Source organism: Procambarus clarkii, chromosome 63 (assembly GCF_040958095.1).
Source record: "Procambarus clarkii isolate CNS0578487 chromosome 63, FALCON_Pclarkii_2.0, whole genome shotgun sequence".
Classification (NCBI taxonomy): Eukaryota; Metazoa; Arthropoda; class Malacostraca; order Decapoda; family Cambaridae; genus Procambarus; species Procambarus clarkii.
The window spans coordinates 18,252,420-18,273,443 of record NC_091212.1 but is presented as its reverse complement, the minus strand read 5'-3'; the positions used below and the strand labels follow the sequence as shown (position 1 = coordinate 18,273,443).

Genomic DNA, 21,024 nt, shown 5'->3' with positions numbered 1-21,024 from the left:
TTCACATGTGGTTTGACTTCTATAAGCTTGCCAATGTGCATGTGTCATAGATATTTTGTATTTAGGCATGGCAGATTTAATTCTCTTCCACGTCTTCTCCAAAGTATCTATGAAATGATTCACAGGGTCATCCCCCATATACGTTAATTTCTCTACCACCTCCAATTCCCTGTTGATGATGATATAAGCATATGCCACACGCTTCTCAATCATGCCTTGAGGATTGGAGGGGTCCGATAAGCACTTGAAATCATAATATGCTGTGTGAGAAGGACCAAAGGCATGACCGTAATGTTGAACTCGATTTTATGACCTTCAGGGTAAAATTTTAATGTTTGATTATTGTTGTCCCCTAACTCCCCTTGCCACTTCTGGGGGTATAGGGTGTTTATGTGGCTTCAGGGCACCAATCCCCCCAGCCACAGGGCATGGCGAGAAGGCACCCCTAAGCATACCTAATTCCCTATCAAACACAAACTAAAATACACAAAAATGGCAGATATCATAACAACCCACAAGAGTTAAGATGATACTAATAACACACAATATTTACTTGAGAATAACATACACAAAATGGAAAATTCTTTTGTATTTGGTTTTTCTTATATGGGACACGACACACAAAGGAAGACGTGCACAGTATATCATTAAAAAAGACTAAAGCTGAAGGCAAAACAACAAGCTGCCTAAGCGGCAGGATTGGTGACTTGACATCGGCATACATGGGAAAAACTATTCATAGTGTAAGCTCCTAACAAGGACCCGGAGTGGGAGGGATATCATGTATGCGCATGGGGGTCCCTCCGGCTGCCGCCTTACCCACTCGGGGGCTCTGGCCAGGTCATCCACCCTCTTGTGACACACCATTAGGAGAAGTCGTACTCCAGATGACGACTCTACTTAGATAGTTGGCTACCAGCTATCCTGGCTGCGGTTCACCTAAGCAAGACTATATTAACCCTTATGCACCCTGTGCACGGTGATCCTGGGACTAAGGTGGTCTGCCCCTAGATGTGGTCTTGGACCATATTCTGTAGATGGAATATGTCCAGGTCAGGGCTTTCACAGAGCAAATCTCAAGGTCGCCCTTGGTGAGTCCCATATCCTGTAGACCACGCACACTCTCCTTGCACCATCATTCCCTCCAATTAAGGGTTATTGAAGAGGCGGATGCTGTGTGCTTCCCGGTATATTCCCTGACCTTTTGAAGGATCTCTAGGGTGCCGTACTTGTCGCTCTTGCTCTGATGTGGACGGGAGAGTGGGAAGTTATCAGTAGAGACCTGGGAGTCTAATATAAAGGCCTCATCACCTTTGCAAGCTATGATGTCAGGCTTACAGAAGGTCCCTCCACCTGGTATACGAACTTCACGTTCCACCTCAAAACCTCTTTGCCGCAGGCGGCCGGCTATGAACCGGGTGATATCGTCATGACGTTTCACCCGAGCCCCATGTGTCTTGTGGCATGCCTGGGATATGTGGCTCAGGGTCCCTGCTTTCTGGCAACTTCACATGACTCTTCGTGATCTCGCATAGCATCAGGTGACAAATGAATTAATCACGAATGGCAGACAATATGATTGCCTGGTATTTTACTTGAATTGCTACGCATGTTGCGAACATATTGATGGAAATCTTTAATGAGCACAAGATGCTAATCCTCTAGCATGAGCAATAGTACTTAACGGGCAGAATGTTCTCTGCCTTTTCGAGCTAAGCTAATATAGTACCGGTTGACTTCACGAGTGAGCACATAGATAAATATACTTAATTTATTTATATTTTCAATTTTATTGATGTTATCATACGTTATGGGTATTTCAATATCTTCACTCCAATGGACAAATCTAAGACACCACCTGACTGACTTGGAACGCCTGACAATGTTATTTGATGTCATCCCCTGAGCTAGGCATATGTATGCTGCCAAACATTGAATCAGACAAGCATTTTGCTTCCCCTTAGGGTTGAAAACATGTCTTGAACCACGCAATCTATCTGGATACGGCACATAATTACCTAGACGGATAGGATGCTGAACTGCTATGGAATTGATATTATATCCAGAAATGCTTTGAATAGCTAGACTCGAACCTTCTGTCTCGGCAAGGAACTCTTCTATCTTGTTATCCAATTCAGTGATCCATTGATCATTGATCATTGAACACTAGCCTCACGCCTAGATACAGTGTTTCATCAGCCCTTATGGGTAAATCTCCCTCAAAATCAGGTTCATTTTCTTGATTAAGCCGTTGTAATTTGAACCAAAAATCTGGGTAAATCAATAGGGCAGGAGGGAAATTGGGGTGAACGGCATCAAACAGCGATTCTAATTGCCGTGTAAAATAATCGTGATATATAGTTAAATAATGGGCAGACTCTCCTTGGGCATAGTCTGGGATGCTATATGAATGGCGTATGTACCCCCCCCCCATTGAAATTATTGATCACTTCTAGAACTTCAGGTTGAGGGGGAAGCAAAACATCTAGCTGCTGCTGCTGCTGTTCCTGAGGTGGTGATGGAGACCACCACACCTGTCTCTCTCTCAGCATGTCTCCCACATTAGTCCTCACACACCTGTCTCTGTCAGCGTGTCTCCCACATTAATGTATGACCCGTGTCTCCCCCAGGGCGTGTGTGTGGTGCGGCCGTGGGAGGAGGAGGAGGTGTGGGGCGCCTTCAGGAGGTGGCACGTGCTGGTGCTGACGGCCCTGGCCGCCCTGGCCCTCAGTGAGTACCTCGGTCACTCATGTGTACTCCCCGGGGACCTTAGGGCAGGTGTGGCTATACCTGCCCTCAATGAGTACCTCAGTCACTCACGTGTGCTTCCCGGTGACCTCAGGCCAGGTGTGGCCACGCCTGGCATTACTTTATGTAACAATTATTATGTTTGTGTTTGCTTTAGTCAGTCGTGTACCAGCAGACGCCTGGAGGGCTGGAGGGCTGCGAACTGAGGGATGGAGAGCTGCAGACTGTGGGTTGCAGGGCTGCGGACTGAAGGCTGGAGGGCTGCGGACTGAGGGATGGAGAGCTGCAGACTGTGGGTTGCAGGGCTGCGGACTGAGGGCTGGAGGGCTGCGGACTGAGGGCTGCAGACCGAGGAATGGAGGGCTGTAGACTAAGGCCTAGAGGGCTGCGGACTGAGGGCTGCGGACGAAGGCCTGGAAGGCTGCGGACTGAGTGCTGGAGGGCTACGGAACGAAGGCTGGAGGGCTGCAAACCGAGGAGCTGGAAAGCTGCGGACCGAGGGCTGGAAGTCTGCGGACCGAGGGCTGGAGGGCTGCGGACCGAGGGCTGGAGGGCTACGGACCGAGGCCTGGAGGGCTTTGGACTAAGGGTTGGAGGGCTGCGGGCCGAGACCTAGAGGGCTGTGGGCCGAGGGCAGGAGGGCTAGGGACCGAGGGCTAGAGGGCTGCGGGCCGAGCCCTGGAGGGTTGTGGACCGAGGCCTGGAAGGCTGCGGACCGAGGGCTGAAAGGCTGTGGACCGAAAGCTGGAGGGCTTCGGACCGAGGGCTGGATGGCTGCGGACCGAGGGCTGGAGGGCTGCGGGCTGAGGCCTGGAGGGCTGCAGACCGAAGGCTAGTGGGCTGCGGACCGAGGGCTGGATGGCTGCGGACTGAGGGCTGGAGGGTTGTGGACTGATGCCTGGATGGCTGGTGAACGAGGGCTGGAAGGCTGCGGACCGAGGCCTGGAAGGCTGCGGACCGAGGCCTGGAGGGCTGCGGACCGAGGGCTGGTGGGCAGCAGACCGAGATCTGGAGGGCTGCGGACCGAGGCCTGGAAGGCTGCGGACTGAGGGTGTCGGGCCGAAGACTGGAAGGCTGCGGACCGAGGGCTAGAGGGCTGGAGACCGAGGGCTGGAGAATTGCGGCCCGAGGGCTGGAGAGCTGCGGACCGATGGCAGGAGGGCTTCGGACCGAGGGCTGGAGGGCTGCGGACCGAGGGTTGGAGGGCTGCGGACGGAGGGCTGGAGGGCAGCGGACCGAGAGCTGCGGGACAAGGACTGTAAGGCTGCGGACCGAAGAATGGACGGATGCGGACCGAGGGCTAGAGGGCTGCGCACCGAGGGCTGGAGGGCAGCGGACCGAAGGCTGGAGGGCTGCGGACCGAGGGCTGGAGGGCAGCGGACCGAAGGCTGGAGGGCTGCGGACCGAAGGCTGGAGGGCTGCGGACCGAGGGCTGGAGGGCTGCGGACCGAGGGCTGGAGGGCTGTGGACCGAGGGCTGGAGGGCTGCGGACCGAGAGCTGCAGACCGAGGCTGCAGAGCTGCTGAGTGAAGAATGGACGGATGCGGACCGAGGGTCGTGGGCTGTGAAACGAGGGCTGGAGGGTTGCGGACCGAGGGCTGGAGGGCTGCGCACCGAGGACTGGAGGACTGCAGACCGAGGGCTGGAGGACTGCGGACCGAGGGCTGGAGGGCTGGAGACCGAGGACTGGAGGGCTGCCGACCGAGGACTGGAGGGCTGGAGACCGAGGACTGGAGGGGTGGAGACCGAGGACTGGAGGGGTGGAGACCGAGGACTGGAGGGCTGGAGACCGAGGACTGGAGGGCTGCGGACCGTGGACTGGAAAACTGCAGACTGAATACTTGAAGGCTGCGGACCGAGGGCTGGAGGGCTACTGACCGAGGACTGGAGGGCTGCAGACCGTGGAGTGGAGGGCTACGGACCGAGGCCTGGAGGGCTGCGGACCGAGGATTGGAGGGCTGCAGACCGAGGATTGGAGGGCTGTGAATCGAGGACTGGAGGGCTGTGGACCGAGGATTGGAGGGCTGCGGACCGAGGATTGGAGGGCTGTGGATCGAGGACTGGAGGGCTGCGGACCGAGGCCTGGAGGGCTGCGGACCGAGGCCTGGAGGGCTGCGGACCGAGGCCTGGAGGGCTGCGGACCGAGGATTGGAGGGCTGTGGATCGAGGACTGGAGGGCTGCGGACCGAGGATTGGAGGGCTGTGGATCGAGGACTGGAGGGCTGCGGACCGAGGATTGGAGGGCTGTGGACCGAGGACTGCGGACCGAGGATTGGAGGGCTGTGGACCGAGGACTGGAGGACTGCGGACCGAGGACTGGAGAGCTACTGACCGAAGACTGGAAGGCTGCGGACTGAGGGCTGGAGGGTTGTGGACTGATGCCTGGATGGCTGGTGAACGAGGGCTGGAAGGCTGTGGACAGAGGACTGTAAAGCTGCAGACCGCAGACTGGAAGGCTGCGGACCGAGGGCTAGAGGGCTGCGGACCGAAAACCAGGAGGGCTGTGGATTGAGGCCTTGAGGGACACGAACCGAGGACTGGAGGGCTGCGGACCGAGGACTGGAGGGCTGCGGACCGAGGAATTAGGGCTGCGGACCGAGGGCTGGAGGGCTGCGGACTGAAGGCTGCGGACCGAGGGCAGGAGGGCTGCGGACCGAGGCCTGGAAGGCTGCGGACCGAGGGCTGGAGGGCTGCTGACCGAGGCCTGGAAGGCTGCGGGCCGAGGGTTGGAGGGCTGCGGACGGAGGGCTGGAGGGCTGCGGATCGATGACTGGAAAGCTGGGGACCGAAAGTTGGAGGGCTGCGGACCGAGGGCTGCATACCGAGGGCTGGAGGGCTGCGAACCGAAGACTGGAGGGTTAGGGACCGAGGACTGGAGTGCTGTGGACTGAGGACTGGAGGGCTGCGGACCGAGGGCTGGAGGGGTGCGGACCGAGGGTCGTGGGCTTTGGAACGAGGGCTGGAAGGTTACGGACCAAGGGCTTTTGGACTGCGGACCGAGGACTGGAGGGCTGCAGTCCGAGGGCTGGAGGTCTTTGGACCGAGGACTGGAGGGCTGCAGACCGAGGCCTGGAGAGCTGTGGACCGAAGGCTGGTGGGCTGCGGACAGAGGGCTGCGAAACGTGGGCTGGAGGGCTGCGAAACGAGGGTTGGAGGGCTGAGGACCGAAGGCTGGTGGCTGCGGAACAAGAGCTGGAGGGTTGCGGAGCAAACACTGCATGGAGGGCTGCGGACCGAGGACTGGAGGGCTGCGGACCGAGGCCTAGAGGGCTGCCGAACGAGGGCTGCGGATAAGGGGCTGGAGGGCTGCGGACCGAGGCCTGGAAGGCTGCGGACCAAGGGCTGGAGGGCTGCGGACCGAGGGCTAAAGGGCTGCGGAGCAAGGACTGAGGGCTGAAGGGCTGCGGACCGAGGCGTGGAGGGCTGCGGACCGAGGGTTGGAGGGCTACGGAACGATTGGTGGAGGGCTGCAGAACGAGGGCTGGAGGGCTGTGGGCCGAGGACTGGAGGGCTGCGGACCGAGGCATCCCAGACAGCAGTCGTTACCGCTGGTGTTGACCCGTCGACCCCAAGTGGTTGGTCAAGAACAGTGCCAGGTAAGCTGGTGGCCGTGCCTGGCTGTGGGTGATGGTCCCACGCCTTCACAAGCGTCTAACGTGAAGCAGTTTTTGTATAGTGTGAAGCAAGCGGGTGTAACTATGTCTTAGCTACCCTCGCCGGACCAACACGCTCACACAAGGACAGGGAACCGTTCAAACTGAACTTGTGGTGGTCCTTCACTACATGTTGGTACTCTCCACGTAATAGTTGCTATACGTACTATCATTTAATAGGACGGGCTGGAATATTCACATGGGAGTTAATCGACTGTTGTGGGGTGCATCTAGGGAAAGGTCAGACGTTGATCTAGGAGACCTTTACACCTGATGTCTCTATTCACCCAGGCGTCAGGGAAAGGTCAGTATGTGATGGATGGGAACCTGAGCGAGTGTAAGAGGCTTACGGTCTCCATCATGTAAGTCAAGTTTCAGCCAAAATGATGTTTAGACTCCGGTAAAGGCTAATGAAAATGGAATGAAGAAAATTTAATTTAATTTTATGAAAGAGCAGAGAATTATAAATATTTTCAGTCGTATTGTCACCGTTTTCTACATCACAAAACATTGACGTAATAGTAATTGAGACAACTTTACAAAGTTACAAAAGTAGGAAACAATATGAAAATAAACATTTGTTCATTTTGCAGAAACTTTTGGACAATTGAGCGATCAAATCCGACACTAAACTAGAGCACGAATGAACATAATTATAAGCAATATTGAATGTGGAAAATTTCAATAAATCTTTTCACAAAGTTCCAGGAGCTCCAGGGACGGGGAGATGAGGTATTTAATATGATGAGGCGTGGAGGAGGCGAAGACGATAGTTGCTGTGGCCTGGATAATGCCCCCCCCCCTCCACCACCTCCCCCCCCTCCACCACCTCCCCCCCCCCCATCCACCTCCCCCCCCATCCACCTCCCCCCCATCCACCTCCCCCCCCTCCACCACCTCCCACCCCCTCCACCACCTCAACTATATTACTCCTCTATGTTGGTACTCACCTAGTTGTACTCACCTAGTTGTGCTTGCGGGGGTTGAGCTCTGCTCTTTCTGGCCGCCTCTCAACTGTCAATCAATCAACTGTTACTAACTACTAATTTTTCTTCCACCTATAAACACACACACCCCAGCCCGTAGCAGCTGTCTCCCAGGTACCTATTAACTGCTAGGTAATTGGGGCATCAGGGTGAAAAAAATTCTGCCCATTTCCTTTCTCCCATCACCGGGATCGAAGTTGGACCCTAGGATTACGATTCCAGAGCTCGGCTATTAGGTCACCAGATGTGTGTTGGTGTGTGTGTATGTTGGTGTACTCACCTATTTGTACTCATCTAGTTGTGCTTGCGGGGGTTGAGCTTTGTCTCTTTGATCCCGCCACTCAGCTGTCAATCAACTGATGTACAGATTCCTGAGCCTACTGGGCTCTATCATATCTACATTTAAAACTGTGTATGGAGTCAGCCTCCACCACATCACTGCCTAATGCATTCTATCCGTTAACTACTCTGACACTGAAAAAGTTCCTCCTAACGTCTCTGTGGCTCATGTGGGTACTCAGTTTCCACCTGTGTCTTCTTGTTCGCGTCCCACCAGTGTTGAATAATTCATCCTTGTTTACCCGGTCGATTCCTCTGAGGATTTTGTAGGTTGTGATCATGTCTCCCCTTACTCTTCTGTCTTCCAGTGTCGTAAGGTGCATTTCCCGCAGCCTTTCCTCGTAACTCATGCCACTTAGTTCTGGGACTAGTCTAGTGGCATACCTTTGGACTTTTCCAGCTTCGTCTTGTGCTTGACAAGGTACGGGCTCCATGCTGGGGCCGCATACTCCATGATTGGTCTTACATATGTGGTGTACATGGTTCTGAATGATTCCTTACACAGGTTCCTGAACGCTGTTCTGATGTTTGCCAGCCTCGCATATGCCGCAGACGTTATTCTTTTTATGTGGGCTTCAGGAGACAGGTTTGGTGTGATATCAACTCCTAGATCTTTCTCTCTGTTCGTTTCATTAAGTACTTCACCTCCTATTCTGTATCCTGTGTCTGGCCTCCTATTTCCACTGCCTAGTTTCATTACTTTGCATTTACTCGGGTTGAACTTCAACAGCCATTTGTTGGACCATTCACTCAGTCTGTCTAGGTCATCTTGTAGCCTCCTACTATCGTCCTTAGTTTCAATCCTCCTCATAATTTTTGCATCATCGGCAAACATTGAGAGAAACGATTCTATACCCTCTGGGAGATCATTTACATATATCAGAAACAGAATAGGTCCAAGGACTGACCCCTGCGGGACTCCACTCGTAACGTCTCGCCAATCTAAGACCTCACCCCTCACACTGACTCGTTGTCTCCTGCTGCTTAGGTACTCCTGTATCCAACGGAGTACCTTCCCTTTCACTCCAGCCTGCATCTCCAGCTTTTTCACTAGCCTCTTGTGTGGCACTGTATCAAAGGCTTTCTGACAATCCAAAAATATGCAGTCTGCCCACCCTTCTCTTTCTTGCCTTATTTTTGTTGCCTGGTCGTAGAATTCAAGTAGCCCTGTGAGGCAGGACCTGCCATCCCTGAGCCCATGTTGATGCTGTGTTACAAAGTTCTTTCGCTCCAGGTGCTCCACTAGCTTTCTTCGCACAATCCTCTCCATCAGCTTGCATGGTATGCAGGTTAGGGACACTGGCCTGTAATTCAGTGCCTCCTGTCTATCCCCTTTCTTATATATCGGGACTAAGTTAGCTGCTTTCCAAATTTCTGGCAGTTCCCCTGTTGCCAGTGATTTGTTATACACTATGGAGAGTGGGAGGCACAGTTCTTCTGCTCCTTCCTTTAGTATCCAAGGGGAGATTCCATTTGGGCCTATAGCCTTTGTCACATTCAACTCTAGTAAACACTTCCTTACTTCCCCGCTGGTAATCTCAAACTCTTCCAGTGGTTCCTGGTTAGCTATACCCTCTCTTATCTCTGGGATTTCTCCTTGCTCTAAGGTGAAGACCTCTTGGAACTTCTTATTCAGTTCCTCACACACTTCCTTGTCGTTTGTAGTGAATCCTTCTGTGTGTGTGTGTGTGTGTGTGAGTGTGTGTGTGTGTGTGTGTGTGTGTGTGTGTGTGTGTGTGTGTGTGTGTGATATAGAACCAATAGAACACTTTGTGTACATATACAAACTTGTATGCACTCATACACAAACACATGCATTAATACACTTATTTCCGCTCATAAACACACACATGCACTCATACTCATCCATACGCACTCGCAGACGTACTTAAACACGAAAACTACATACCTGAAGAATGAGCAATTAGCACGTATGAGAGTCAATAAGGGAAATATTAAACAATATTATGCTGAGAGGCTCCAGAGTGAAGGGAGGTAATTACGGGTGAGGAGGTGAGTGACAAGCCGCTGTCTAATTAGCAGTAAGACGCTCGACAAGGACAAACTTCCTTAATTAACTTTGGTGGATTATGTCTTAATATTTTATATTTGGCCAGACGGTAACGAACGCATTGAAGCGTGTGTCAGACACTGGGAGGTGGTGAAGCGTGTGTCAGGCACTGGGAGGTGGTGAAGCGTGTGTCAGACACTGGGAGGTGGTGAAGCGTGTGTCAGACACTAGGAGGTGGTGAAGCGTGTGTCAGACACTAGGAGGTGGTGAAGCGTGTGTCAGACACTGGGAGGTGGTGAAGCGTGTGTCAGACACTAGGAGGTGGTGAAGCGTGTGTCAGACACTGGGAGGTGGTGAAGCGTGTGTCAGACACTGGGAGGTGGTGAAGCGTGTGTCAGACACTGGGAGGTGGTGAAGCGTGTGTCAGACACTGGGAGGTGGTGAAGCATGTGTCAGACACTAGGAGGTGGTGAAGCGTGTGTCAGACACTGGGAGGTGGTGAAGCGTGTGTCAGACACTGGGAGGTGGTGAAGCGTGTGTCAGACACTGGGAGGTGGTGAAGCGTGTGTCAGACACTGGGAGGTGGTGAAGCATGTGTCAGACACTGGGAGGTGGTGAAGCGTGTGTCAGACACTGGGAGGTGGTGAAGGGTGTGTCAGACACTGGGGTGGGGGGGGGGGTAAACAGAGCAGCACAGGGTGGGCCAGACAGCAGCACAGGGTGGGCCAGATAGCAGCACAGGGTGGGCCAGACAGAGCAACACAGGGTGGGCCAGACAGAGCAACACAGGGTGGGCCAGACAGCAACACAGGGTGGGCCAGATAGCAGCACAGGGTGGGCCAGACAGAGCAACACAGGGTGGGCCAGACAGAGCAACACAGGGTGGGCCAGACAGCAACACAGGGTGGGCCAGATAGCAGCACAGGGTGGGCCAGACAGCAACACAGGGTGGGCCAGATAGCAGTACAGGGTGGGCCAGACAGCAGCACAGGGTGGGCCAGACAGCAACACAGGGTGGGCCAGCCTCACAGGTGTTGCTCCTCCCACAGCGGTGTTGTGCTGCTGCGTCTTCAAGTGTCGGGTCCCTCGCACCAAGCAGGAGATCGAGGCCGACTTCATCAGACGCAAGTTGGCCAAGAAGTTCCATCGTCAGCTCAACATTATCAACAACTCTGAGATGGACGAGATGGATCTGCTCAAGGGTGAGGTCAAGGCTGTGGTCAAGTTTGAGATCAAGGATGAGGTCAAGGGTGTGGTCAAGTTTGAGATCAAGGATGAGGTCAAGGGTGTGGTCAAGTTTGAGATCAAGGATGAGGTCAAGGGTGTGGTCAAGGGTGAGATCAAGGATGAGGTCAAGGGTGTGGTCAAGGGTGAGGTCAAGGGTGAGATCAAGGGTGAGGTTAAGGGCGTGGTCAAGGGTGAGGTCAAGGGTGAAGTCTAGGATGAGGTCAAGGGCGTGGTCAAGGGTGAGGTCAAGGGTGTGGTCAAGGGTGTGGTCAAGTTTGAGGTCAAGGACGAGGTCAAGGGTGTGGTCAAGTTTGAGATCAAGGATGAGGTCAAGGGCGTGGTCAAGGGTGAGGTCAAGGGCGTGGTCAAGGGTGTGGTCAAGTTTGAGATCAAGGATGAGGTCAAGGGTGTGGTCAAGTTTGAGATCAAGGATGAGGTCAAGGGTGTGGTCAAGTTTGAGATCAAGGATGAGGTCAAGGGTGTGGTCAAGGGTGTGGTTAAGGCACAATAATGATAACAATGATAGTGATAACGCCAACAGAACCAATAACATCACCTTTACTAATAAAATATATTCAGCGTTGCAGTAACAAGAAAGTTCTAGTAATTTATTACTCTATTTTCTCTAGTAGCGGTATTTTTATTTATATAGATAAATTAAACAGTTTTTCTTGTGAAATAGGCTCGGCGTAGGGAGGGGATCAAACCTTTATCAAACATTTCAGATCTGAAAATAAAAATAGAATGTTTGGGTCCGACCTGGACCATAATCAAGTCTTGATAATGGTCCAGAATGAACCGAAACGTTCTCGTCTCTCCACTTTCTGATGTGTGGTCTGGGTGTCTAATGTTCAGCCCCGTTACTGTCACTGAGTGCAAGATATTAATGTTTGTATTGTGACTGAGGATGACCTTCCCGCCGGCAGCCCTGGAGCGCCTGAGGTCCGAGCTACGAGCTGACTCTGGGAGCCTGGCCCAGTCGGAAGCCTTCTCCACCCTCTCCTTCACGCCCACAGGAACCCCGACCTACAGGAAGGGTTCAGAGCTCCACCTGGGTGAGTTGAGTCTGCTTGCTATATGCTGAGTACTTGTAGTGGGGTTCCTGTTAGCGGGTACCTGCCACTGGGTACCTCTTTGCGGGAACTTGTTTGTGGGTACCTGTAAGTGGGTACTTGTTAGTGGGTACCTGTTAGTGGGTACTTGTTAGTGGGTACCTGTTAGTGGGTACTTATTAGTGGGTACTTGTAAGTGGGTACTTGTTAGTGGGTACTTGTTAGTGGGTACCTGTTCGTGGGTACTTGTTAGTGGGTACTTGTTAGTGGGTACCTGTTCGTGGGTACTTGTTAGTGGGTACCTGTTCGTGGGGAATCTGCTTGTGTTCCCGTTATTGGGTACCTGGTTGTACTCACCTAATTATGCTTGCGGGGTTGAGCTCTAGCTCCTTGGTTCCGCCTCCCACCTGTTAATCAACTGGTGTACAGATTCCTGAGCCTACTGGGCTCTATCATATCTACATTTGAAACTGTGTATGGAGTCAGCCTCCACCACATCACTGCCTAATGCATTTCATCTGTTAACTACTCTGACACTGAAAAAGTTCTTTCTAACGTCCCTTTGGCTCATTTGGTTTCTCAGTTTCCACCTGTGTCCCCTTGTTCGTGGCCCACCCGTGTTAAACAGTTTATCTTTATCTACCCTGTCAATTCCTCTGAGAATTTTGTAGGTAGTGATCATGTCTCCCCTTACTCTTCTGTCTTCTAGTGTCGTGAGGGGCATTTCACGCAGCCTTTCTTCGTAACTCATGCCTCTTAGATCTGGGACTAGTTTAGTGGCATATGTCTGAACTTTTTCAAGCTACGCCTTGTGCTTGACAAGGTACGGGCTCCATGCTGGGGCCGCATACTCCAGGATTGGTCTTACATATGTGGTATTCAAGGGTCTGAATGATTCCTTACACAGGTTCCTAAAGGCAGTTCTGATGTTAGCAAGCCTCGCATACGCCGCAGATGTTATTCTTTTAATGTGGGCTTCAGGAGACAGGGTTGGTGTGATATCAACTCCCAGATCCTTCTCTCTGTCCGTTTCATGAAGGACTTCATCTCCCATTCTGTCTCCTGTGTCTGGCCTCCTGTTTCCACTGCCTAATTTCATTACCTTATATTTACTCGGGTTGATCTTTATTAGCCATTTGTTGGACCATTCATGCAGTCTGCCAAGGTCATCTTGTAGTCTCATACTGTCTTCCACTGTCTTAATCCTCCTCGTAATTTTTGCATCATCAGCAAACAATGAGAGGAATGATTCTATACCATCTGGAAGATCATTTACATATATAAAAAACAGTATGGACCAAGGACAGAACCCTGCAGGACCCCTCTGGTGACGTCTCGCCAATCTGAGACCTCACCCCGCACAGTGACTCGCTGCCTTCTATTACTTAGGTACTCCCTAATCCAAGGGAGTTCCTTCCCTTTCACTCCCGTCTGCATCTCCCGCTTTTGCACTAATCTCTGGTGTGGCACTGTGTCAAAGGCTTTGTGGCAATCCAAAAAAATGCAGTGTGCATTGACACTGTGGTGCACCTTCTCTTTCTTGTCTGATTCTTGTTGCCTGATCGTAGAATTCAATTAATCCTGTGAGGCATGACTTGCCATCCCTGAAACCATGTTGCTGTTGTGACACAAAGTTCCTTCACTCCAGGTGTTTGACTAGCTTTTTTCTCACAATTTTCTCCATTAGCTTGCATGGTATGCAAGTTAGGGACACTGGCCTATAGTTCAGTGCCTCCTGTCTATCCTGAACTGTTCAGCGTCACTCACCTTGGCCTTGTGTTACGTGAGGTTACAGATAAACAGCGGGGAATCATACTACTGATCCTGTAACCCCACGCCGTGGGTCTTTGCTCCCTCCACTAGGGTATCATACATCACCCCTAGGGAGCTCTCCAAGTCATGCCTTAAGACCAGTCACCACTATTTGACCTTGGACCCAAGAGGGAGAGGAGAAAGCCCAGAACACACCACTTGAGCTCAATCCTGCAGTGTGTGACTCCCCCACCAGGCCTGCCCACCTGTGCGTGCAAAGTTTTCCCGGACTCCCGGTCGTATCCTCAATGTCACCTCTTCCTTTCTGGTCGCCAGCTGGATAATCTTCTCTGCGTCCCAGCAACGCTTTTGGGTCGAAAATAATATCGTATCTACAGCCCAGGACCTATTTCTATAGAAGGCCAGTACTAGAATTCAAATATAATATCGTGTTGCCAACCCAGGGTCTCTTTCTATGTAATGCCAGTACCAATGTGGTATAATCATATATCATTTACTCATAATGCTCAGTGAGACGGAGGTGACACCAAAAGCAATGATAAAATAATAATGTTTACTCAAAGGTAAGTAAATAATTATCAAAAGGAAGGCACCAAACCGGGAAGGTTATGTAGCTCCATCAAAAGTGCGGAATAATCAGAGGGGGCTAAATTTCACCAAGGATGCCAATACGAGAATAGAAACGCATAAGGCAAACGATATCAAAAGTATCCGATTCACCAAGAATTCTATCGAGGGACAAGTGACCGCGAGCGGCGGCCGGAAAGCAAGACACATGCTCATCCTGGAAGTCAAGACATAACAAGGATATGCACGACGGTAAGAGGGACAATGCCATTTGGACAATAAGGAGGTGGGAGGCGCTCCATTAAGTAACCGTGAGTTAAGCGAGTATGGCCAAGACGCAACCGTGCTAGAGCCGTTTCCCACCACCGGTTACGGTGGCAGGAGGACAGCCACAGGGACACACAACGCTTAAGAGTATGCAGTTTGTTACCAACAACAGAAGACCAACAACCCTGCCAGCGGGCAAGGATGGAAGAATGAATAACCAGATAAAAGTCGGAAAAAGGAATATCTTTACGGGAAATGGGACAAGAGCGGATAGCCTAGCCTCTCTAGCGGCAGGATCTGCATGCACATTTAAAGAAACACCAACATGGCTGCGAACCCAGTAAAATTCCACAGATTTAAATTTACTAGAGATAAGAAACAACCAATGTTGAATCTCGACGACAACGGGATGGGCAGGATTAAAGGACCCGAGAGCCATGAGGGCAGAATGAGAGTCAACGACAATCACAAAGGAGAATTGACAATGAGAAAGCAGGAGATGGAGAGCATGGAAAATAGCATAAAGCTCCGCTGTAAAGATGCTAGTCTCCAAAGGGAGGCGACTCATACAAGTGCGGTCAGGAAAAACAACAGAGTAGCCCACACCGTACACAGACTTAGACCCATCGGTGAAGATGGAAACGGAGTGGGAGTGTGAAGAAAAGTGCTCAAGAAAAAGGCGTTGCAGAACCGTTGGAGGAGTTAAAGCTTTAGTGATGCGGGTCAAGGAAATACAAAACCTTGGAAAGGGAACCCTCCACGGGGGTAAGGAAGGAACAATACGAGGAGAAAAATGAGAGAGACGAATGGAAAGAGAGACCTGTAAGCGAGATAGCCGGACAGAAAGAGGGAGGTGGTGAAGAGGAACAGGAACTACAGGAGGGGTAAAAGTCAAAGCACGACAGAGGCAAGAGGAAGGATGTTGCAAGGACCACACCAGATAGCGAAGACAGTAGCGTTCACGGCGGTCTTGGTGAGAAAGGAAACCAGTGTCAACATACAAGCTGAGGGCGGGAGTCGAACGAAAGGTACCAGAGCTGAGGCGAAACCCAGCATGTTGCAAAGCATCAAGATGGCAAAGAGTAGAAGGAGAAGCGGACGAGTAAGCAGGGCAACCATAATCGAGTTTAGACAGGACCAGTGAGAAATGTAAAGAGAGGAGCGTACGCCTATCCGCCCCCCAAGAAGTATGGGACAAATCCTTAAGGTGGGAAAGGGCCTTAGAGCATTCAGTGCAGAGGTAAGAGATATGGGCTGACCAAGACAAACGAGTGTCAAAGATTAACTCCAGAAGCTTAGCGGAATCCCTGTACACAAGGGGATGTCCATAAAGAGAGTAAAAGTCATAGCACAAGTCACAGATGCAGAGAACTTGAAGCCATGATCGGTGGCCCAAGACGACACGGCACCAATCGCAAGTTGAAGCCGCCATTGAAGGAGAAGCGAATCATCACCCTGACAGCAAAGGGTAAGATCGTCTACATAGAGAGCGGAAAAGACACCAAAAGGAAGGGAGGAAAGAAGACCCTTAAGAGCAACAAAAAAAGAGTAGTGTTCAGAACACTACCTTGGGACACACCCTCATATTGCCGAAAAGGGGCAGAGAGAGTGGTACCGAGCCTCACTCGAAAGGAACGACGAGAGAGGAAACTTTGGAGGAAGAGAGGGAGATTCCCACGAAGGCCAAAAGAATGAAGTTGGGACAGAATTTGATACTACCAGGTAGTGTCGTAAGCCTTTTCCAGGTCAAAAAGGACGGCAACAACGGAGGTCTTTGCAGCAAAAGCAGTATGAATATAGACCTCCAAGTTCACGAGGACCTCTGTTGTGCTGCGGCATTTGCGAAAACCAAATTGAGAAGGGGAAAGGAGGTGATAGTGCTCTAAGAACTACATCAGACGAACGTTAACCATACGTTCAAAGAGCTTGCAGACACAACTCGTGAGGGCAATAGGGCGGAAGTCCTTGGGGGAAGACCCGAGAGACTCTGTTTTCCGAACAGGGAGGACAACAGCATCGAGCCAGTCCTCAGAGACTGACGACAACTCCCAGACCGGATTAAACAGACTCAGTAAATACTGAGACGAGCACGGAGGGAGATGTTGAAGCATCTCATAATGAATGCCATCGGACCCTGCCACCGTAGAACCGCAGAGGGCCAGGGCAGACTGGAGCTCAGAGATAGAGAAGGGATCTTTATAGGGAAGGCAGAGATAGGTACAGAAATCCAAAGGATGAGATTCAAGAAAAGGCTTACGAAGAATGAAGGAATGGGGAAGATGAGAACCAGAACTAACAGACGAAAAGTGGGAACCTAATTCGGTCGTGACCTGCAACGGGTCCGCCACAAGAGTACCACCGAGGTAAAGGACCAGGGAGACATCGGGAACGAACTTACCTGCAATCTTGAGGATTCGCTTCCAGATTAGCAGGAGAGGAGTTTCGGACGTGATGGTGGAAACATAAGACATCCAACATGCACATTTAGCCATAGTCCTACGGTTCTACGGGCCACCACACTTGCCTTCTGAAACAAAAGAAAAGATTCAGGTGTTCGCCGGCCACGAAGCCTTTTCCAGGCTGAATGCTTACAGCGGACAGCTCGAGCACAGTCACATTCCACCAGGGAACGCACTTCTGCGTTCACCGATAGGAAGAGCGAGGAATAGAACGGAGGGCAGCGTCGAAGACGGTGTCATTAAAAAGGAGGAGGGTGCGAGGGAGAGGCAGAATGGAAAAGTCGAAGATAGTAGTACGGACGGTAAAGAGGGGCCAATCAGCTTCGGAAAACCGCCACCTAGGGAAGTAGAGGGGAGGGTGAAAAGAGAAAAAGGAAACAAGGATGGGATAATGGTCACTGCCATGGAGGTCGTCAAGAACCCGCCACTCAAAATCTAAGTAAAGGGAAGACTAGCAAAGAGAAAGATCAAGACAGGAAAGGGAGCGAGTCCGAGAGTCTAAATGAGTGGGCTCACCAGAATTCAGAAGAGACAGGGAAGAAGAGAGGATGAACGGTTCAAGAAGGCGACCTCGAGTGTTTATCACAACATCACCCCAAAGGGTATGTCAACAATTGAAATAACCTAGCAGGAGCACAGGCTCTGGCAAGGAGTCCAGTAGGTGTTTAAGATCTACTGGGCTACTACAGAGAAAGCGGGACACTCAGGGGGAGATAAATGGAACAAACCGTGTACCATTTCCTCACAAAGATACGAGCACCAGAACAATGGAGAGGCGAAAGAAAAAGTAAGGGGACAAAGGGAACATCAGAGCGAATCAAGAGAGCAGAAGAGTTAGGAGCCCCAGCAACAGCTTAGCTGGGGGGGGGGGGGAGAGAGAAAGGAATAGCCACGAAAACGACCAGGACGAGCACCAAGCATCAGCTCCTGGGGACAAACACAAAGGGGTGAAAATCGTGAAAGCAGAAGTAAGAGTTCACGGAAATTGAAACCACGAATGTTCCATTGAAGAAGAGACATCGACAGGTAGAGAAATAACAGCAACATTACTCAAAAGTAAACTACAGACACTTATGATATATATATACATATGGATATCAATGGAAATGATAATGGTGACAGCAGCGCTCCTCTGGTCGCCGCCGGCAATTCGCATCAGCTGATCGAGTTTAAATGAACCACTGGCCTGAGTCGCTCTCCACTGGGGAGCGACTCCGTCGGCGTAGGTCCACAGTCCTCCTCAGGGCAGCCACTCACGCCATTCGCTGTCTTCACCAGGCAGTAGATAATATATTTGTGATGTCCCACAGCCTAATCTACTCCTTTGATTCCTAGAACACTCTCGCAAATGCCTAAATATAACAGTAGGCCTATCTTTCCTAACATCAAAGGAAAAATGATCTACCTTATCAAGTCCTGCCCTCAGACGCCTGGACTCCGATGGTCGCTGGGGTTCCTCGGTCCTTCACGTCGTTTTTTGGCGTTTCAGATGAGTCACCAGTCCATAGGCATCGTGTAGACCTGTGTCATCTCCATACTCAATTCCGTAGTGAAGTTCCTGGTCACTGGTTCGTCCAGTCGTCATTGCTCAAGTCGTTTTCCTCTAGCACTCCTTCACCGAGACCACTCACTCATGGATCAGGATGCGTCTTCTCCCACCTTAGTTCCCAGTGGGCGTGATCCATCACAACAGCTCTGAACACCTCGGAGTTCCACTGACGGCAAGCCACTTCTTGCTCCTGCCGCAGCCACTCCCTCGACCCTTCCAAGACTATCAGCTCACAGCTCTCGGCGCTCTTATACCGCTAGAACTCGACTCCTCACACTTCCCTGAAGTTCTGCAGTCTTTGGTAGTCGCTATAAACTTGTCAGGCTGTTTAACTCCACTGAATGAGGCTCCTGGACCTCGGAATTCGAGAGCGCAACCAGCGCACGTTCTCTCTCAATGAAGCGCCGCGAGACTCTGAGCACCTGGCGCTTTGACTTCACCTCCCGGTGACGTCACACACCCAGAGGTGGACTCTGATTGGTCAATCATGTCATGTGACCTCGGCCAGCTACTCACCAGCCGGCTGGCGTTGCACTCAAAATGGGGGATTTGCAAGCAGGGGGCGCCATTTTGTTGTACCTAGGGTGCGACCTTCCCCCCCCTTACCTACAAACTTACAAATGCAAATTTCTCCACAAATAAGTAACCAATTCAGTAGCCTCATACATCAAAAGACTCCCTGCATCTCAGGAAACCAGCAGGGAAAGCTGATATGATTCTTAAAGCTGGCATATGGGAGAAATAGGAGAGGGCACCGTAACAGTACCTGTTAGTGGGTACCTGGTTGTGGATACTTGTTAGTGGGTACCTGTTAGTGAGTACCTCTTCGTGGGTACCTGTTAGTGGGTACCTGTTAGTGGGTACCTCTTCGTGGGTACCTGTTAGTGGGTACCTGTTAGTGGGTACCTCTTCGTGGGTACCTGTTAGTGGGTACCTGTTAGTGGGTACCTGTTAGTGCGGTACTTGTTAGTTGGTGCTTCTCAAAAGGTTTGTGGGCAACTGTTAGTAGGTACTTGTAAGAGGGTACTTATTAGTGGACACATGTTACAAACTTAGTATTAAAATTACACCAGAGAGTAATAAATTAATTTGGGGACCACATTTACAATAGAAATCTATTTGATTGGTTTGGCTTTCAGTAATGCGGTTTGAAACGCATTTTAACCCTTAAACTGAGCATCGGGAAGCGTGTCTGCGTTGTGTTCGTCACCATGGGAGCTCTCTTGTTGTCTGGGAGGGTGGTGTTGAAGCCTGGGTTGTGTTCTTTTCCTACACTGTTATTGTGTTCTTCTACACTGTTATTGTGTTCTTCTCCTACACTGTTATTGTGTTCTTCTCCTACACTGTTATTGTGTTCTTCTACACTGTTATTGTGTTCTCCTACACTGTTATTGTGTTCTACACTGTTATTGTGTTCTTCTCATCCAGTTTTTATGTTCTTCTCATCCAGTTTTTATGTTCTTCGTTTACACTGTTTGTATTCTTCTCTTACTCTGTTAGTGTGCTGTTCTCGTCCACCGTTATTGTGTTCTTGTCCACTGTTATTGTGTTTTTCTCATACTGTTGTTGTATTCTTCTCATAAAACCTGTTACTGCATAGGTGTATGTTGGCAGGTGTGTCGTTGGAGGAGCTGCGGCTGGCCACTGACCAGGGGCCCATCACCAACCTCAGGGGCCGCGTCTCCAATATCATCTCTGGGGCCCTCCGCAAGCTCCAGCACTGAGCCCTCCACTGCGGCCCCGCCACTAGGAGCACCACCACCACCACTAGCACCACCACCACTACTAGCACCACCACCACCACTAGCACTACCACCACTGCTAGCACGACTACCACCAGGAGCACCACCACCATCACCACCACTACCACCACCACCACCAAAGCCGCATTTGTCAATTTTCCACTAATTAAATCGGAATTTTCTAAAATAAAATTTAATCTAATACTATATTAAAAATGTATGCATAATTAGTCCTAGGAGAGGCTAGCTTATGTGCTTTGGTTGTGCTGGCAATTATTTGTATTTTCATTACATGAGTGAAGAACACAGAGGCGGGCGCCATGGACACGGTGAACGAGCCTTTGGTGGAGGGAAGTCCGGGCTCAAGGAGGCATTAAGTCATTTGTAAATATGTAATGTTTCATTACATATTTGCATTACAGTTTCATTCAGGTAAGGTGGAGGGAGCAGGAGTAGGAGGCAGTGCTAGGGAGTAGGAGGCAGTGCTAGGGAGTAGGAGGCAGTGCTAGGGAGTAGGAGGCAGTGCTAGGGAGTAGGAGGCAGTGCTAGGGAGTAGGAGGCAGTGCTAGGGAGTAGGAGGCAGTGCTAGGGAGTAGGAGGCAGTGCTAGGGAGTAGGAGGAATATAAGAGTGGGGCTTATAAGCGAGCCTT

The 21,024-nt window shown here is 51.1% G+C and overlaps 1 protein-coding gene across 1 annotated transcript; it reads left to right on the top strand.

The window, feature by feature from the left end:
• Positions 1–2,606: 2,606 nt before the first annotated feature.
• On the top strand, positions 2,607–20,462 carry LOC123769638 (uncharacterized). Its single transcript, XM_045760875.2, has 4 exons — positions 2,607–2,730; positions 10,787–10,939; positions 11,891–12,019; positions 20,246–20,462. The coding sequence occupies exons 1-4, from the start codon at positions 2,607–2,609 to the stop codon at positions 20,353–20,355; spliced, it is 516 nt and encodes a 171-aa protein (XP_045616831.1). The 3' UTR covers positions 20,356–20,462.
• Positions 20,463–21,024: the final 562 nt, after the last annotated feature.